At 40.2% G+C, this 19134-nt stretch overlaps 1 protein-coding gene across 3 annotated transcripts in view; it reads left to right on the top strand.

Moving 5' to 3' along the window:
- The window catches only part of Scgalpha (sarcoglycan alpha), a 68106-nt gene that overhangs the window by 23089 nt on the left and 25883 nt on the right, over nt 1-19134 (top strand). For 2 of the 3 annotated variants that reach the window (XM_053796519.2, XM_053796510.2), the window contains exons 4-8: nt 6794-6872; nt 7079-7277; nt 15436-15610; nt 15921-16043; nt 16279-16394. In XM_053796519.2, coding sequence (XP_053652494.2) covers nt 6794-6872; nt 7079-7277; nt 15436-15610; nt 15921-16043; nt 16279-16394 — 692 coding nt within the window. Of the gene's footprint in view, nt 1-6793; nt 6873-7078; nt 7278-15435; nt 15611-15920; nt 16044-16278; nt 16395-17348; nt 17400-19134 lie in introns of all 3 variants that reach the window. The other variant, XM_053796501.2, reaches the window with a different exon arrangement.

The following is a 19134-nucleotide window of genomic DNA, read 5'->3' as shown; positions in this document are numbered from 1 at the left end:
TAGTATTTACAATTTATACATAAGAATTAATTTATTTTAAAATTAAAATATTTTTTTTTGTAAAACCTCTTACGTATCACAGCGTCAATAATATATTTAAATGAGGAAGAAGCATAAAAAGTTTTTATAAAGGGAAGAAACATAAAAAGTTTTTATAAAGTAAAATCACATATTATTTGGTGTTGGTGGTACATATTGAGAATATTTGACTTGATGTGTGTACATTATTACCTCATGACCCCATACCTCAAACACTGCCAGTGATATGTAAAGTAAAAGGACACAAGTGCAACTAATGTGACATTTATTGTGGCAACGTTTCGCTCTCCAGGAGCTTTATCAAGCCATTACCTTGGCTTGATAAAGCTCCTGGAGAGCGAAACGTTGCCACAATAAATGTCACATTAGTTGCACTTGTGTCCTTTTACTTTACATGTTGTCGGTAATTCTACCAACTTTATTACTGCCAGTGATGCTGAGTTTTCTCTCTATAACCCCAAGCCCCAAAACAATTACCAGTGATGCTGCATTCTTACTCCTTGAGTACATTCCTCTAATACTTCTAGTAATGCTGAGTTCACATTCCATAGCTCCATGCCCCTAATACATCCTAGTAATGTACTGCACAAAGTATTTACATTATACATTACTTGCAAATGTATAAATTTGACACGTGTGCAACATTTGTAAACTTTTATTAGAATACACTTGGCTCACCAGGAGCTTGTTCATTTGAATACAGTGATGAAAACATAGGTAAATATAACAGAGAATGATGGGTGTAATTTAGGCAGAACATGTGGAATACAATGGTTTTGCTTGACAGCATTGTATTGACTGCCCAGAAACAGTATAGCTATAACTCAGCTATAGTGCCCAAACTGATAATTGTTGCTTCAAGGCAGTGACATTTGTGTAGATTTTTCTTTATAGAGTTGTCTGGCCTCTAGTGCATCAAATGCACTGAAGGCCGGACATAAACTTTGTCAAAACTCCCTCTTTAACCCTTTCAGGGTCCAAGGCCCAAATCTGGAGTCACGCACCAGTGTCCAAGGATTTTCAAAAAAAAAATTTGTTATTTTTTCTTATGAAATCATAGAGAATCTTTTTGTGAAGGTAATAAAACAAAAAGTACGAAATTTGGTGGAAAATTGACGAAATTATGCTCTCGCGAATTTTGATGTGTCAGCGATATTTACGAATCGGCGATTTTGCCGACTTTGACTCCCATATTAGGCCAATTACATTATTCCAATCAACCAATTTCTTAGCTATTTCACTAGTATTACTTCTATTCTATCTATTGAGCACAAGAAATCGCCAAATCAACTGTTTCAAGTACAAAATAAAGTGATCGGAAATTGGTAATTTGGCCAATTTAACACAAAGTTCAAAATATTCCAATTTCAAAATAGGGTTCAGAATAAACAATGTAGGCATTCCTGGCACTAAACTAACATTTCCTCTGTTCATTAGTTATGTTTTGAGGCTTTACAAATAAATTCCATTTTGATTTTTTATTCACATAATGAATTTTTATTCACACCAAAAAATTGAAGATTTACTGTTATGCAATACTGTAATAATTGTATAAATATCATCACCATATTTGTGAATGTATATTAGACCCACCAGCTGACGTGTATTAGATGTGTGAGGTCGTTTGTTTACTCTTGAATATCGGCAAAAATTTAACATTTCCGTTACTTTGAGCTCAGTTTCAAGGCATTTCCAGTGCTAAAACCAATCAAAATCATCTCTATTTCTGTAATATGTCTTCCATTCTATCAAATGAGACCAAGAAATCGCAAATACAATTATAAAAAACATATGAAAATGCACTACAAAGTTGCTGTTTTAATCAAAAAATCATGATTTCAGTTTTTTTCTCTCATTATACACAGTGTGCTGCAGGATCTGTTTTATGTGGTGCACACATACCACATAGATGTATTCTCTCATATCTAGGCCCAAATGTACCACTCACAGTTTATCAGAGTGAGCTGAGCTCATGGCGTAGATCTACGGTTTGGACACTCACCATAAAGCCGTAGATCTACGGGACGGACCCTGAAAGGGTTAATATTGTTAGCGAGGTCCTTGATTGTGGTGGTAGTGGTAGTAGTCATGCTTAGCTCACTCTTCATAAACATGCTGTTGGAGGATAAAGAAAGTAACATTTATGAGAGGATTCAGGAAAAATTGGTTAGCCAGACTGAATCCTGGAGGTGGGAAGTACAGTGTGTGGCCTGGTGGCTAAAGCTCTCGCTTCACACAGCGAAGGTCTGGGTTCAATTCCCAGCAAGGGTAGAAACATTGGGCGTGTTTCTTTAAACCGGTTGTCTATGTTCCCCATCAGTAAAATAGGTACCTGGGAGTTAGTTGACTGGTGTGAGTCACATCCTGGGACAAAACTGACCTAATTTTCCTGAAATGCTCTGCATAACAAGTGCCTTTCTATATAGTAGTATGTCATTGATGTCAGCTAGGCCTGTACACCTTGTACATGTATGTACCTGTAGAAATAAAGATACAGTGGTACTCCGGCTTTCGCACGCCCCAGTTATCAGATGTTTTGGCTTTAAGACAGTTTTTGTGTGAAATTTTGTTTCGGATATCGGACCTTGCTCAGGTAATTGGACGTATTATACACATCCGCCCGCCCACCCGGCTGCCCAGGGGATGCCACCACTGCACCTCTTAGTCTGCCTCTGTCACTGGTTGAGTGAGCATTACTTCGTGCATTCCAAAACATTTCGCAACAATCCCTTGTTTTTTGGTGCTTGTTTTTTAATTGTGACTGCAAAATAAGCCAGCATGGGCCCAAAGAAAGTTTCTAGTGCCAGCCCTTTGATAAAGGAGAGAACACGATAGAAATAAAGAGTTCATAGAAAAATACGAGAGTGGCGTGCGTTTAGCCGACCTTGCCAGGATGTATGGGAAGTCGAAATCAATAATCTTCTCTATCCTGGCAAAGAAAGTAGAAATCATGGAAGCTAAAATTGTGAAAGGGGTGAATGTGCTAATGAAACAGATCACAAACAGTGGAAGATACGGAGTTGGTGTGGATCAATGAAAAACAGTTAGCAGCAGATAGTGTTGCGGAGTCGATCATTTGTGAAAAGGCAAGGCATTTAAATGTGGATCTCGTTAAGAAAATGCCTGAAACGAGTGCTGCTGTTAGTGATTTTCAGGCCAGCAGAGGCTGGTTCAACATTTTCAAGAAGCATAGTGGCATACACAGTGTTGTAAGGCATGGCAAGGCTGCAAGTTCAGACAAACGTGCGACTGAAAAATTCGTGCATGAATTCAAAGGGTATGTAGAGGCTGAAGAGGACCTACATCACGCAGGAGGAAAAGGCACTGCCAGGACACAAGCCTATGAAAGAGAGGCTAACTCTCTTGTTCTGTGCTAATGCTAATGGGGATTTCAAAGTGAAGCCTTTACTAGTGTATCACTCTGAAAATTCCAGAGTGTTCAAGAAAAACAATGTCTTCAAGAGTAAATTGTGTGTGATGTGGAAAACTAATAATAAAGCATGGGTCACGAGGCAAATTCTCAAAGAGTGGGTCCATGATGTGTTTGACCCGAGTGTGAAAAAATACCTTCTGGAAAAGAAATTGCCACTCAAGTGCCTCTTGGTACTGGACAGTATTCCTGCTCATCCTCCAGACTTGGAAGACCAATTGTTTAGGGACTTCAGTTTTATAACGGTGAAGTTCTTGCCTCCCAACACCACTCCTCTCATCTAGCCCATGGACCAGGAGGTCATTTCTAACTTTAAAAACTCTTCACCAAAGCAGTGTTTCAAAGGTGCTTTGAAGTGACCTTGGAAATTGAATTGACCCTAAGAGAGTTCTGGAGGGATAACTTCAATATCCTCCATTGCATCTTCTTCTTGTTTGTCCGTCAATTTGACGAGGACCATCTAGTCATCCTGGGGTCGAAGTTGGTGGGTACGCAGATGACTTGTCAGGCCAATCCATGCACGAAACGTTCTCTGGCAGTGTGGACAGGGAAGGGTGGCGGCATCGAGGGGTCTGATGGCTCTGGTCTTCCTCGCCTGCCTGCGCTGCTCAGCTAGTGAGATTTTGCTTGCCTCGCAGGATGTTGCCCCTTTCTGGACAACTGCTCGCCAGTCATTCCTGTCCTGAGCTATCAGCTCCCACATGGTGTGGTTGATGTTGAAAGCTTTCAGAGCAGTCTTAAGGGTGTCCTTGTAGCGCTTCTTTTGGCCTCCTTGAGAGCGCTTTCCATGCTGCAGTTTGCCAAACAAGAGTTTCTTTGGCAGCCGGTGGTCTGGCATGCGAGCAACGTGACCTGCCCAGCGAAGCTGTGTCTGCATTAGGATGGTGTAGATGCTAGGCAGGCCAGCTGTAGTCAGCACTTCTGTGTCTGGGATCTTATCTTGCCATTTGATGCCGAGAATTTTTCTGAGCCGTGTGGTGTGAAAGTGGTTCAACTTTCTGGCGTGACGTTTGTAGACAGTCCAGGTTTTGCAGCCATAGAGAAGTGTGGTGAGGACTATGGCTCTGTACACCTTGATCTTGGTGCTTGTGGTGATGCCTCTTCAGTTCCATACATTCTTGTGGAGCCTGCTGAAGGTGGCACTGGCTTTGGCAAGTCTGGCATACACCTCATCATCGATGACAACGTTTCTGGAAAGGGTACTGCCGAGATAGGTGAATTTGTCTACGGCGTTAAGTCGCTGCCCGTTGATGGTGATGTTTGGCTCAACATACGTCTTTCCCGGAGCAGGCTGGTGCATCACTTCAGTCTTCATTGTACTGATTGTCAGCCCGAAGTTGTTGCAGGCGTCAGAGAACTCGTCAACACTGTGCTGCATGGCGGCTTCTGAAGCAGCGTTGAGGGCGCAGTCATCAGCAAATAACATAAGCCTTATAGGTAAGGCTTGGCAGGAAGTGACTTCCTGGACTTTGAACTCTGCTTGGAGAAAACTGTGGCCAGACTGTGTCCAAGAGAAGGATTTTGAAGGGTTTGAGGCTGACCCTGTCGACCCTCTGCCTGTTGTGGAATCTGTTGTCATTGGGGAAGTCCATGGGGTTGGATGTGAGTGGCGAGGATGTGGAAGAGTTGGTGGAGGACCACAGGGAAGAGCTAACCACTGAAGAGCTGCAAGACCTTCAACTTGAATAGCAATAGACTGCAGCTGAGGAAATTGCTTTAGAGGAGGAGGAAGAGAGAGGGGAGAAGGTACTTTCTTCAGTGATTAAGGACATGTGTGCAAAGTGGAATGAGTTGCAAAGATTTGTGGAGAAATACTACCCTGACCAAGCTGAAACAAGCCATATCAGCAACATGTTCAGTGACAGAACATGTCCCACTTCAGACAAATCTTAGAGCTGCCAGAAACAGACCTCTCTGGACAGACATTTTGTGCAACAGGGGTCCAGTGACTTGAGCTGGTCCTAGTGCCACTAAAAGACAAAGGAGGGAAGTAACCCCAGAGAGGGACTTGATACCGAGTCCTTATGTTCGGGGATATCCCTTCCAATCAATAACTTCAACTCTCTCTTCCCTCCTTGCCTTCAATATGCCAACAAGAGTCTTCAATAGAGGTATGTAATGTTTATATTTATTTATCATTGTTTTGTGTATGTAAAACTATATTTTTCTTTAAAAAATGAATTTTTTGTGAATATTTTTGGGTGTCTGGAACAGATTAATTGTATTTGTTATTTCTTATGGGAAAAGTTGATTCAGTTATCGGACGTTTTGGACTGGATTAAGTTCGAAAACCAGAGTTCCACTGTATTATTATTATTACAAAGAAGGTGGGAGAATGTTGCAGTTTGGTGAATGTTACAGAAAAAATCCCCTGATGAGCATTATGTATCCTATTAAAAGTTTCCAAACATTGCATGTGTCAAGTTTATACTTCTAGTAATTTGAAGCTTTGCCTTAGTAACCCCATGCCCCTAACACTTTCTGTAATATTAAAAACTCACTGTGGCCCCATGCCCCTGATGCTGCCAGTAATTCTACGTACTCATTCTGTGACACCATACTCTAATACAAAATGAATTTTACCTTTTTTACTAAAGTTTATACTAGACTTGGGCACATGTGGCCATTGTGAACTAAAAATGGGCGGAGGGAGGAAGATGAGATTGGCATCCATGTGTGAAACTTCAAGAAGTTCTTCACTAACTAGGATATTCACTATGAAAGGACCAGAGCCTTGAAAGTGGAAGGTAATATCACCAGCAGAAAGTATTGACGCGAGATATTTTGTAGTATTAACGCATTATTATTTACTGCATTCTTCTTAATTATTATTAATATTTTACTTAATACCACCAAATGTTTCAGATCAGTAACAATTATAAATATTATTATTATTATTACTATTATTACTAATTATTTTTTTTTCTTAACCCCAGTGACCATCTACCAAGGTAGGATATGCCAAAGAAGAAAACGCTTTAACCACCATTCATTTAATCAGTCTTGTCAGAAGTGTGCTGATATCACTATTCAGATTACCCTCCGACTGTAACATCCCCACCCCTCCTTTGGAGTGCAGGCACTGACCTTCCCACCTACAGGACTCAAGAAGTCTGGTTAACTAGTTTTCCTTGAATCCCTTCATAAATGTTACCTTGCTCAAAGATTTTAGATCACTGCTTATTAATTTTTAAGAGTGTGTGGTTGTGGCATTTTATATGCAGTACTCAGAAAATAATCTTCATATATTTTCTTTATAATGTTGGCAGGTTTGTTATTAAATTTTTATCAGATGACTTATTTTATGTTAATTTAATTCAACAGTTAGAGGTTATAGCCCGAGACAAACACACGTATGAAACATCCCATCAAGTGTTTAAAATGAATGTCTTAGACCAGTCCCGTAAGTTATCTCTTGCTTTTTCATAATGCTAATACATATATGTATATATAATGATGTTATATGACTTATACATGTTTAGTATTGGTTTTTGAATGCACTAATAATATAATGAGGCAGCTTGTATATTTTTTGGTGCAAACTATATTGAAGGTGCAAGAAATATTATCGAGATATAAATTATTGTAATGAAACAGAATTTGCAACAGGTAAGCCATATGAAGTGCGCTTCAAAATACAGAATATGAATGTTGAAGAACTGTTGGTGGGAGGACGTTGGGACCGACTGCACCAAGTGATAAGTAATGACCTGTGGCAAGAAAGTGCAGATGACCTAACCGTGACTTCTCTTGCCTCTGCTACAGAGCGTGGTGATAGATTACCTGCAAGCCCAGATGAGAAAGAAGGGCAAGTGCTAGGTTTTGTATTCATTTAGCCAATACATTAATTTCCTTCTTTGAGTTAACCCTGCCTTGATGGGGAAATAGCCATTGTGGAAGAGGATTCCAGAGTGTAAAGTTCCTGTTCACAAAGGCATTCATTCAATTGTTGTCTTGCCAGAAGTGTGTGGACATTATAGTTTGGATGGCCCTTAAAAACCAACATCCTCACCCCTCCTGTAGTGTGTTGGTACTGTATTTTCCACCTCCAGGACTCAGTCTGGTTAACTGGTTTCCTTGAATCCCTTAACTGTAACCCTGTTCACACTCCAACAGCATATTGTCATAAAAAAAAACAAATATTTCCACTCTTATCTAAAACACACACACACACACACACTCTCTCACTCTCTCACTCTCTCACTCTCTCACTCTCTCTCTCTCTCTCTCTCTCTCTCTCTCACTCTCTCACTCTCTCACTCTCTCACTCTCTCTCTCTCTCACTCTCTCTCACTCTCCCCCTCTCTCACTCACTCTCTCACTCTCTCTCACTCTCTCTCTCTCTCACTCTCTCTCACTCTCTCTCTCTCACTCTCTCACTCTCACTCTCTCTCACTCTCACTCTCACTCTCTCTCTCTCTCTCTCACTCTCTCACACTCTCTCACACTCTCTCACTCTCTCTCTCTCACTCTCTCTCTCTCTCTCTCTCTCTCTCTCTCTGTCTCTCTCTCTCTCTCACTCTCACTCTCACTCTCACTCTCTCTCACTCTCACTCTCTCACTCTCACTCTCACTCTCTCTCACTCTCTCTCTCTCACTCTCTCTCTCTCTCTCTCTCTCTCTCTCTCTCTCTCTCTCACTCTCACTCTCACTCTCTCTCTCTCTCTCTCACTCTCTCACTCTCTCACTCTCTCTCTCACTCTCTCACTCTCTCTCACTCTCTCACTCTCTCTCACTCTCTCACTCTCTCACTCTCTCTCTCACTCTCTCTCACTCTCTCTCTCTCACTCTCTCTCACTCTCTCTCTCTCTCTCTCTCTCTCTCTCTCTCTCTCTCTCTCTCTCTCTCTCTCTCTCTCTCTCTCTCTCTCTCTCTCTCTCCTTCCTTCCTTCCTTCCTTCTGTTAGCCTTCAGCTGCCTCTTCCCTGCAGTGTTTAACCCCATTACTGATGTGATCACCAAAATTAAGTCCTTTCACCATCTACAGTGGTAGAAAATCTTTTCCTGAAAGTAATGACACCAAAAGTTTAAAATTTGATATAAAACTTACAAAAATCATGGAGGCTTGAAGGTAGTGGGTGAGAGCACTTTATGAAACTGCAATTTTGCTCTATTTGAGGCCTATTTTAAATTAATTCCATTACTCAGGCAGACCCATTTCCTTGATATTTCACTAGTATGCCTTCAGGTCATTTGAGCAGAAACTACTTATTTAAATATAAGAACTACCCTATAAAATGCCCAGAAGTCAGTAGCTTGGCCAGTTTTACAAAATTCAACAAATTCCAATTTTCAAACAGTTCATAATAAACACTAGGTATTCCAACCACTATAATTCAACACAAAAGGAATTAAAATTTATTTTATATCTTGGCTAATAAAACATGGTTTAGGCCCTTCTAATAATTAAAGCAGACTTAGGAAAATCCCTACCCTGAGGCAGGGTAGAGGTACGCCCTATCCTGCCTCAGGAAAATTGTCAAAAATCAAATATTTCCACTACTTTGAAGCCTATTTCAGTCACATCTGGTCTGAAATCATCTCCATTGACACTAAGAAACTGCTAATAAAACCATGAAAAACCACCCTAGAAAATGTCTCAGAGCAGCTATTTTACCCAGAGCCCAAGTCCAGCTAACTTGTTTCCCTGAAACCCTTCATAAAAGTTACCAGGCTCACACTAAACAGCACTTCCACTAAAAACCACTTGTCTCCATTCACTCCTATCTCATATGCTTCCACAGGCCTGATTGATGCTCAAACCCCTTGAACTCAAAGCCTCTTGTACCCCCTCCCACCAACCATTCCTGGGACAACCCTTTTCTCTTCTACCCCAGATTTTTACACCCTCTTCATTACCCTATCCTTGCCCATTCTCTCTACATGCCAAAACCACCTCAGGTCTGAATTATACCCTTGGTCACCCCATATTGTCTTTTAATTTCTATGCTCTGAATTCTCTGCATGATATTCACACCACACATTTCAAACATATCTTCACTACCTCTTGTCTCCTCCTTTTTGCTGCACCATTCAAAACCCATGCCTCACCCATGTAAAGTGTTGGTACCACTATACTCTGGTGCATTTTCTTTTTTGCCTCCATAGCTAAATCTCTTTTTCTTTCACAGATACTTCAACATACCACCCATCCTTTTATCCCTTATCTGTTATAGAGAGGTGTCACCATGGTGATTTAACATTTTCCATAAATGTTAAATCACCATGGTGACACCTCTCTTCTGCATACCCCATCTTGACCCTTCTCCTTGATACTTTTAATATTTTATTACAATTTATTTTCTTCGTCTTATTTTTGCAGTAAAAAAAAAAAAAGTGGACAAGCTAAAAAATGACACTACAAGCTGTAAAAAAGTATCTTGGAGCTAAACAATGTTAATTATAAATTATTTTATTGTTTATGGGAACGTAAGCAAAAACACTACATGTTACCATCCAACACGTATATTGGTATATGTACTTAAATAATTGATTTGTAATTTATACCTTTCTTTTTTCAACAAACTGGCCATATTCCACTGAGGCAGGGTGGCCTAAAAGTAAAAAAAGATTTCTCTTTTTAAATTTAGTAATATACAGTAGGACCCTGCTTTACGGCATTCCGCTAATACAGTGATTTCAAATTATGACCAAAATTTGCGCGGTCTTTCAAATATGGTGCTCCCCACCCTGCTTGTTTACATTCTCTGTGAGCACATCTATTATGTCTGGAAAATTTCCAAAATTTCAAATGTTTTAAGGTTATTGCGTATTTTATATGTTCTCTGATAATTGTACTTATGTGTACCTGTACCTAAATATACTTACACACTGTGCTGGCGTGCAGGTACACAGTAAAATCACTGAGAGTCTCTCTACTCATGATGCCATAGTAATACTACATAATAATAAGCTCTCTTGGGCACATTAAATGTCTTACTTAACATTAATATAGACATTTTCATTAATCCATCTATGATAGTTTCTTCAAAATTATATAAGAAACACATTACATAGCATATAAACATTATATAAAACATCCACAGAATAAAAATTGATATATGAGATTTATTTACAAAGCACTAAGTAGGAGTGTCGGAAGAATTATGTTTTCTCTGGTCAGACTGGGGGATAACTGTAGATAAATATTCCTTTTGTATACCTTCACTCTATATATAGCAATTCATGACTCTTGTGGGTTTAGCACTTCTTTTTTATTATGATTATAATAATAACTTGTAATAAAAATGTGTAATAATAATTTGTCAGAGCATCATTCCTTCTAAAAATTACATAAGAATGGAAGTGTTGGTCTTTATTTATTCTACTGTACCACTGTGGAGACAACTGGTACACAGTGTAAAGTGTTCGTTTGAATGTTTATGAACCATAACCAGATGCTTCATCTGTTTGTTTACATGGTGGGGTGGCTAGACTGGCTTCAGTACACTACCCTACCTACCACACTACTTTCTACAAATAAATACTTTTCACCTTTCGCCATACATTGACTACAAATATTTTAAGGTAAGTAATAAGTGTACTGTATACGCATTTTATCACTCTAGGGAGCTTTAAGCATCATCGTAGTATATTATGTGTGGGTGGGGTGGCCAGGAGGGCTACCACACCTAACTTCTTACAGTAAATACTGCTCACCTTTTGCCCTACATTAAGACTACAAATATTTTGAGGTAAATAATGAGTGTACTGTGTGTGTATTTTAATTTTTATTGTTTTTTAATGCCTAGTTCTATTGCTAACTTAATATACTTAGTATATGTTAGTGTAAACTTGTTATCTGGCATTTATATGCATTTATAAGTGGAAAAAATGGCGTTCTGCTTTCCGGCAGTAGCCCGGAACCTAACCTGCCGTAAAAGTCAGGCCCTACTGTATGCAGGAGAAGGGGTTACTAGCCCCTTGCTCCCAGGATTTTAGTCGCCTCTTATGACACGCATGGCTCACAGAGGAAGAATTCTGCTCCACTTCCCTGAGGAGATAAGAGGAAATAAATAAGAACAAGAACTAGTTAAAAATAGGAGAGGAGAGGTATTAAATGGAGAGTTAGAGGTATTAGGAAGATGGAGGGAATATTTTGAGGAATTGTTAAATGTTGATGAAGATACGGAAGCTGTGATTTCGTGTATAGGGCAAGGAGGAATAACATCTTGTAGGAGTGAGGAAGAGCCAGTTGTGAGTGTGGGGGAAGTTCGTGAGGCAGTAGGTAAAATGAAAGGGGGTAAGGCAGCCGGGATTGATGGGATAAAGATAGAAATGTTAAAAGCAGGTGGGGATATAGTTTTGGAGTGGCTGGTGCAATTATTTAATAAATGTATGGAAGAGGGTAAAGTACCTAGGGATTGGCAGAGAGCATGCACAGTTCCTTTGTATAAAGGCAAAGGGGACAAAAGAGAGTGCAAAAATTATAGGGGGATAAGTCTGTTGAGTATACCTGGTAAAGTGTATGGTAGAGTTATTATTGAAAGAATTAAGAGTAAGACGGAGAATAGGATAGCAGATGAACAAGGAGGCTTTAGGAAAGGTAGGGGGTGTGTGGACCAGGTGTTTACAGTGAAACATATAAGTGAACAGTATTTAGATAAGGCTAAAGAGGTCTTTGTGGCATTTATGGATTTGGAAAAGGCGTATGACAGGGTGGATAGGGGGGCAATGTGGCAGATGTTGCAGGTGTATGGTGTAGGAGGTAGGTTACTGAAAGCAGTGAAGAGTTTTTACGAGGATAGTGAGGCTCAAGTTAGAGTATGTAGGAAAGAGGGAAATTATTTCCCAGTAAAAGCAGGCCTTAGACAAGGATGTGTGATGTCACCGTGGTTGTTTAATATATTTATAGATGGGGTTGTAAGAGAAGTAAATGCGAGGGTCTTGGCAAGAGGCGTGGAGTTAAAAGATAAAGAATCACACATAAAGTGGGAGTTGTCACAGTTACTCTTTGCTGATGACACTGTGCTCTTGGGAGATTCTGAAGAGAAGTTGCAGAGATTGGTGGATGAATTTGGTAAGGTGTGCAAAAGAAGAAAATTAAAAGTGAATACAGGAAAGAGTAAGGTTATGAGGATAACAAACAGATTAGGTGATGAAAGATTGGATATCAGATTGGAGGGAGAGAGTATGGAGGAGGTGAATGTATTCAGATATTTGGGAGTGGACGTGTCAGCGGATGGGTCTATGAAAGATGAGGTGAATCATAGAATTGATGAGGGGAAAGGGGTGAGTGGTGCACTTAGGAGTCTGTGGAGACAAAGAACTTTGTCCTTGGAGGCAAAGAGGGGAATGTATGAGAGTATAGTTTTACCAACGCTCTTATATGGGTGTGAAGCATGGGTGATGAATGTTACAGCGAGGAGAAGGCTGGAGGCAGTGGAGATGTCATGTCTGAGGGCAACGTGTGGTGTGAATATAATGCAGAGAATTCGTAGTTTGGAAGTTAGGAGGAGGTGCGGGATTACCAAAACTGTTGTCCAGAGGGCTGAGGAAGGGTTGTTGAGGTAGTTCGGACATGTAGAGAGAATGGAGCGAAACAGAGTGACTTCAAGAGTGTATCAGTCTGTAGTGGAAGGAAGGTGGGGTAGGGGTCGGCCTAGGAAAGGTTGGAGGGAGGGGGTAAAGGAGATTTTGTGTGCGAGGGGCTTGGACTTCCAGCAGGCATGCGCGAGCGTGTTTGATAGGAGTGAATGGAGACAAGTGGTTTTTAATACTTGACGTGCTGTTGGAGTGTGAGCAAAGTAACATTTATGAAGGGGTTCAGGGAAACCGGCAGGCCGGACTTGAGTCCTGGAGATGGGAAGTACAGTGCATGCACTCTGAAGGAGGGGTGTTAATGTTGCAGTTTAAAAACTGTAGTGTAAAGCACCCTTCTGGCAAGACAGTGATGGAGTGAATGATGGTGAAAGTTTTTCTTTTTCGGGCCACCCTGCCTTGGTGGGAATCGGCCAGTGTGATAAAAAAAAAAAACTAGTAAGGAAATAAAGTGGACCCCCGCATACCTTTGGCCTTACATAACGTTAAATCCGCATACCGCTACATTTTATCGCCAAGATTTTGCCTCGCATACCGCTAAAAAACCCGCTCAACGCTGTTCGTCTGAGACGCGTCTATGTGCGGCCTGAGCCACGCTCACATGTTCCGCCGGTGGCATTGTTTACCAGCCAGCCTCCGCGGTAACATCCAAGCATACAATCGGAACATTTCGTATTATTACAGTGTTTTTGGTGATTTTATCTGCAAAATAAGTGACCATGGGCCCCAAGAAAGCTTCTAGTGCCAACCCTACAGCAATAAGGGTGAGAATTACTATAGAGATGAAGAAAAAGATCATTGATAAGTATGAAAGTGGAGTGTGTGTCTCCAAGCTGGCCAGGTTGTATAATAAACCCCAATCAACCATCGCTACTATTGGTGGTACAGCTGCTGCTGCTGCTGTACCACCATCAGCTGCTGCTGCTGCTGTAGCACCGTCAGCTGCTGCTGCTGCTGTACCACCGTCAGTTGCTGCTGCTGTAGTACCGTCTGCTGCTGCTGTAGCATCGTCTGCTGCTGCTGTAGCATCGTCTGCTGCTGCTGTAGCACTGTCAGCTGCTGCTGCTGTTGTACCACCGTCAGCTGCTGGTGCTGCTGTAGTACCATCTGCTGCTGCTGTAGCATCGTCTGCTGCTGCTGTAGCATCGTCTGCTGCTGCTGTAGCACTGTCAGCTGCTGCTGCTGTTGTACCACCGTCAGCTGCTGCTTGCTGCTGTAGTACAGTCTGCTGCTGCTGTAGCATCGTCTGCTGCTGCTGTAGCACTGTCAGCTGCTGCTGCTGTTGTACCACCGTCAGCTGCTGCTGCTGCTGTAGTACTGTCTGCTGCTGCTGTAGCATCGTCTGCTGCTGCTGTAGCACTGTCAGCTGCTGCTGCTGCTGCTGCTGTAGCACTGTTGTTGGTGTGGCTTATTGAGAATACCAAGAAACAATTAACCCCAGAGGATTTGCCACCCAGGATAACCCAAAAAAGTCAGTGTCATCGAAGACTGTCTAACTTATTTCCATTGGGGTCCTTAATCTTGTCTCCCAGGATGCAACCCACACCAGTCGACTAACACCCAGGTGAACAGGGAACAATGCCTGGAACTAGTGCTCATATTGGTGAATTTAAAGCCAGCAAAGGTTGGTTTGAGAGATTTAAGAATCGTAGTGGCATACACAGTGTGATAAGGCCTGTTCTGGAAGAAAATGCCAAACAGGACCTACAGTACTCAGGAGGAAAAGGCACTCCCAGGACACAGTGTCTCATCAGTCATTGCTGCATCTTCAATAAAGGTGTCATTTATTCTTCATTTAGTAGAGTAGTACATGCACAATATATATTGTGCATGTACTACTCTACTATTGTGCATGTATCCTTCTCTTTGTGTGTAGGAAAATGTATATTTCATGTGGTAAAATTTTTTTTTCATACTTTTGGGTGTCTTGCACGGATTAATTTGATTTCCATTATTTCTTATGGGGAAAATTCATTCGCATAACGATAATTTCACATAACAATGAGCTCTCTTGCACGGATTAATATCGCTATGCGGGGGTCCACTGTAGAAGAAAACCCAGAGGGACATGTGTATATATATGCTTGTCTATCCATGTGCAGTGTGACCTAGGTGTAAGTAGAAGTAGCAAGACACACCTGAAATCTTGCATATTTATGAGACAGAAAAAAAGACACTAGCAATCCTACTATCATGTAAAACAATTACAATGACTCTGTGGTGCAGCAGTCAGCTTGGCTTCCTCTAATTTATACCTATTAGCATTAATTCTACTTTCATATATGAAGAGTTATAGGAGAAACTATCTTCTTATAAATCAAGAAAGAAATGTCTAATGCTTTACTACAATATGAGCTTAGTCAAAAAATACAAATGCAATCAGATTTTTTCAACTTATGTAAAACATGGCTTTTATTCTCTTTGCAGAGTGTATGTAAGTTATGGAAGCTCAGTGCCTTTCTCTGCTGCTCTGCTAGAATTAGAGAAGGAGGTTGAGCCATTGTGGCACCACCAGCCATGTCCATTGTACTTCAAAAAAACTTCTTACGAGAGATTTTTCCAACAACAAGGTTTTGCTATTGACTGGTGCAGTTTTAAACTGGTAATTACATTCCTTGATCTGTGTAAATAATGAATTTGCCTATATTCAGTACCTAGATGAGATAACTTATGATGAGGTTAAGAGTTTCAGAGTGAAACTACATAATAATGAATGGGGGAAAAAAAATTTTGTGGACAGTGCAGTAATGAAAGATGTTTGGTGATTGATTTTAAATTGTATTATGCTTTAAATTATAAAGCAGAAATTTTATTGATAAAAATTCATTAAACCATGTAGCATGTGAGTAAAGATTTTTTTTAAAATCTGTAGTTTTTGTAAGCTAAAATTAGTAACTTGTATTCTTTACTAGCATAACAACAAAAAGAGCAACACTATTGGAGAAGATGCCAATGGAGAAGATGAAGGACCCAAGTCTCCTGTCATCTCTGCTCTGGAAAATGAGGGGCGTGTATATCTTCAGAGGAGGGACCAAGTGAGATTTTTAGTTCACTGAAAAGCTTATATTCATTCATCTGAGAGCCATAACATATAAGCTAAGCTAGTGTAGTCTTTGTGGATATTAAAACCAAAAAACAGGATATGACATATGAAGCAACTGCTTACAACTCTTGATAAGAAGTTATTTTCTACTTAATATGATTAGTGAAAGTTTGGATGAAGATTGATATGTTACTCTCTGAATACTTAACAACATTTTGTTTATGTAGGTGGAGAAGCGTTCGTACACTTTTGATGTTGTCCACACAATCCTCATCCCTCTTGTGGTCATGCTAGTTTTACTGGGACTACTTACCTTGGCTATGTGTTGCCACAGGAATCACATGTAAGTACAAGGTGTTAAAACTATTTTTAGAAAAACTTGGTAATTGGTTCATGCCTTTCCATTTGTAATTGAATAGTGCCTTTGCTTTCTGGAATGTTAGTACAAACATGTAACATTTTTTGAAATATGATATGTGTGTGATAAACTTTATACTTCATGGCGTACAGTAGAGTTCTACATATGTATTGCATAATTTATGGTATACACTAGTTACTCGTGTAGAAAATATCTTAATATTATGTGCTTTGTATGTGTTACCAGATTCTTCAAATAGGATGTCCTACTTGCCCATTTACTTAATATTGCCCTTGTTCACATTAACTTTTTTTTTTTTTTTTATCCACTTGCCACTGCTGAGTATTAGTGTTACTGCATCAGTCATATATATTTTAAATAACTTTTTCAAATTTCCCCATATTTTATGCTCTACTAGGTCCATAGCCATTCCTTAGAAAATCCATGTACTTTACGTGTATTAGTTATTTTGCTGTTTTGACTCATGTTTTACTAGCATACACTGCTGAAAGTTCTTTCAACTACTTTGGACAATCCTTTAAGTACTATGTCACCTGTTTTAAACTTGTTTATTCTGGCCAAATACATTACTCATTTTTTGTATGTACTTTCATGTGTTGATGTTCGACATATTCCTTCGAATGAGTGAGCTGACTCAGTGTTTGCTAGCATGACTCGTTATTGTATTCATGGTGAAGCCCCAAAGCCATAGGTGTCATACAGTGCCTGGGAAATGGGAAGTAATCAAGTTCTGTCGAAGGAAGGGGAGGTTAGCTCCAATTCCTATGATCAGGAACCCTTCACTAGTATAAGGAAATAAAAGTAACAGATATAGCTTTCCAAATTGTTTGCAGTCATTGTGTGATAGCATTGTGATATGCTAAAATAAAGGAAAGTACCATAGGTACTTCATTATTTTTTTTATTCCATAAAACTCAGGGATCAGCAGTCCAGCGACTTTTTTGATGAGCTCTTTGACGATTTCCCGCGGTAAGATGTTACGAAGGATGAAGTTTAAGTTTTTTGTAGTATAACAGAGTAGGACTAATGTTTGGAATCATAATGAGGAAATGGTGACTAGACACCTTATTACATATAAAAATAGGTAATTGTTGTGTTACTGAAGTTTACACTGTGATAAAACCAGTAATTAATAATGCTTTTGTGCTGAATGCTGATTGAAATAGTGCACATTGTTTAATTTATTAGTGTTATTATTCTTAAGTCTCATGAGGCAAGCATATTCAAAGATGCAACTCTTCATTTTGTTAAAAAAAAAACACACACACACACACACACACACACACACACACACACACACACACACACACACACACACACACACACACACACACACACACACACACACACACACACACACACACACGGGGCCAGGAGCTTGGACTCGACCCCTGCAACCTCAACTAGGTGAGTACACACACACACTTTTTTTTTTTCAACAAACCGGCCATATTCCACCAAGGCAGGGTGGCCCAAAAAGAAAAACAAAAGTTTCTCTTTTTAAATTCAGTAATTTATACAGGAGAAGAGGTTGCTAGCCCCTTGCTCCTGGCATTTTAGTCGCCTCTTACAACACACATGGATTACGGAGGAAGAATTCTGTTCCACTTCCCAATGGAGGTAAGAGGAAATTAACAAGAACAGGACCTCGTAAGAAAATAGAAGAAAACCCAGAGGGATGTGTGTATATATGCTTGTACATGTATGTGTAGTGTGACCTAAGTGTAAGTAGAAGTAGCAAGACGTACCTGAAATCTTGCATGTTTATGAGAAAGAAAAAAGGACACCAGCAATCCTACCATCATGTAAAACAATTACAGGCTTTCGTTTTACACTTACTTGGCAGGACAGGAGTACCTCCCTGAGTGGTTGCTGTCTACCAACCTACTACCTATAACGCACGCACACACACTTCTTTCTTTCTTTCAACACACCGGCCGTATCCCACCGAGGTGGGGTGGCCCAAGAGGAAAAATGAAAGTTTCTCCTTTTACATTTAGTAATATATACAGAAGAAGGGGTTACTAGCCCCTTGCTCCCGGCATTTTAGTTGCCTCTTACAACACGCATGGTGTATGGAGGAAGAATTCTGTTCCACTTCCCCATGGAGATAAGAGGAAATAAACAAGAGCAAGAACTAGAAAGAAAATAGAAGAAAACTCAGAGGGGTATGTATATATATGCTTGTACATGTATGTGTAGTGTGTCCTAAGTGTAAGAAGAAGTAGCAAGATGTACCTGAAATCTTTCATGTTTCTTTTTCTTTCAACATACCAGCCGTATCCCACCGAGGCGGGGTGGCCCAAAAGAAAAAACTAAAGTTTCTCTTTTTAAATTTAGTAATATATACAGGAGAAGGGGTTACTAGCCCCTTGCTCCCGGCATTTTAGTCGCCTCTTACAACACGCATGGCTTACGGAGGAAGAATTCTGTTCCACTTCCCCATGGAGGTAAGAGGAAATAAACAAGAACTAGAAAGAAAATAGAAGAAAACCCAGAGGGGTGTGTGTGTGTATATATATGCTTGTACATGTATGTGTAGTGTGACCTAAATGCAAGAAGAAGTAGCAAGACATACCTGAAATCTTTCATGTTTATAAGACAGAAAAAAGACACCAGCAATCCTACCATCATGTAAAACAATTACAGGCTTCTGTTTTACACTCACTTGGCAGGACGGTAGTACCTCCCTGGGCGGTTGCTG

Source organism: Cherax quadricarinatus, chromosome 37, assembly GCF_038502225.1.
Source record: "Cherax quadricarinatus isolate ZL_2023a chromosome 37, ASM3850222v1, whole genome shotgun sequence".
NCBI classification, from domain to species: domain Eukaryota; kingdom Metazoa; phylum Arthropoda; class Malacostraca; order Decapoda; family Parastacidae; genus Cherax; species Cherax quadricarinatus.
Note: the sequence above shows the minus strand (reverse complement) of the source record. Positions and strands in the feature narration are given on the sequence as shown.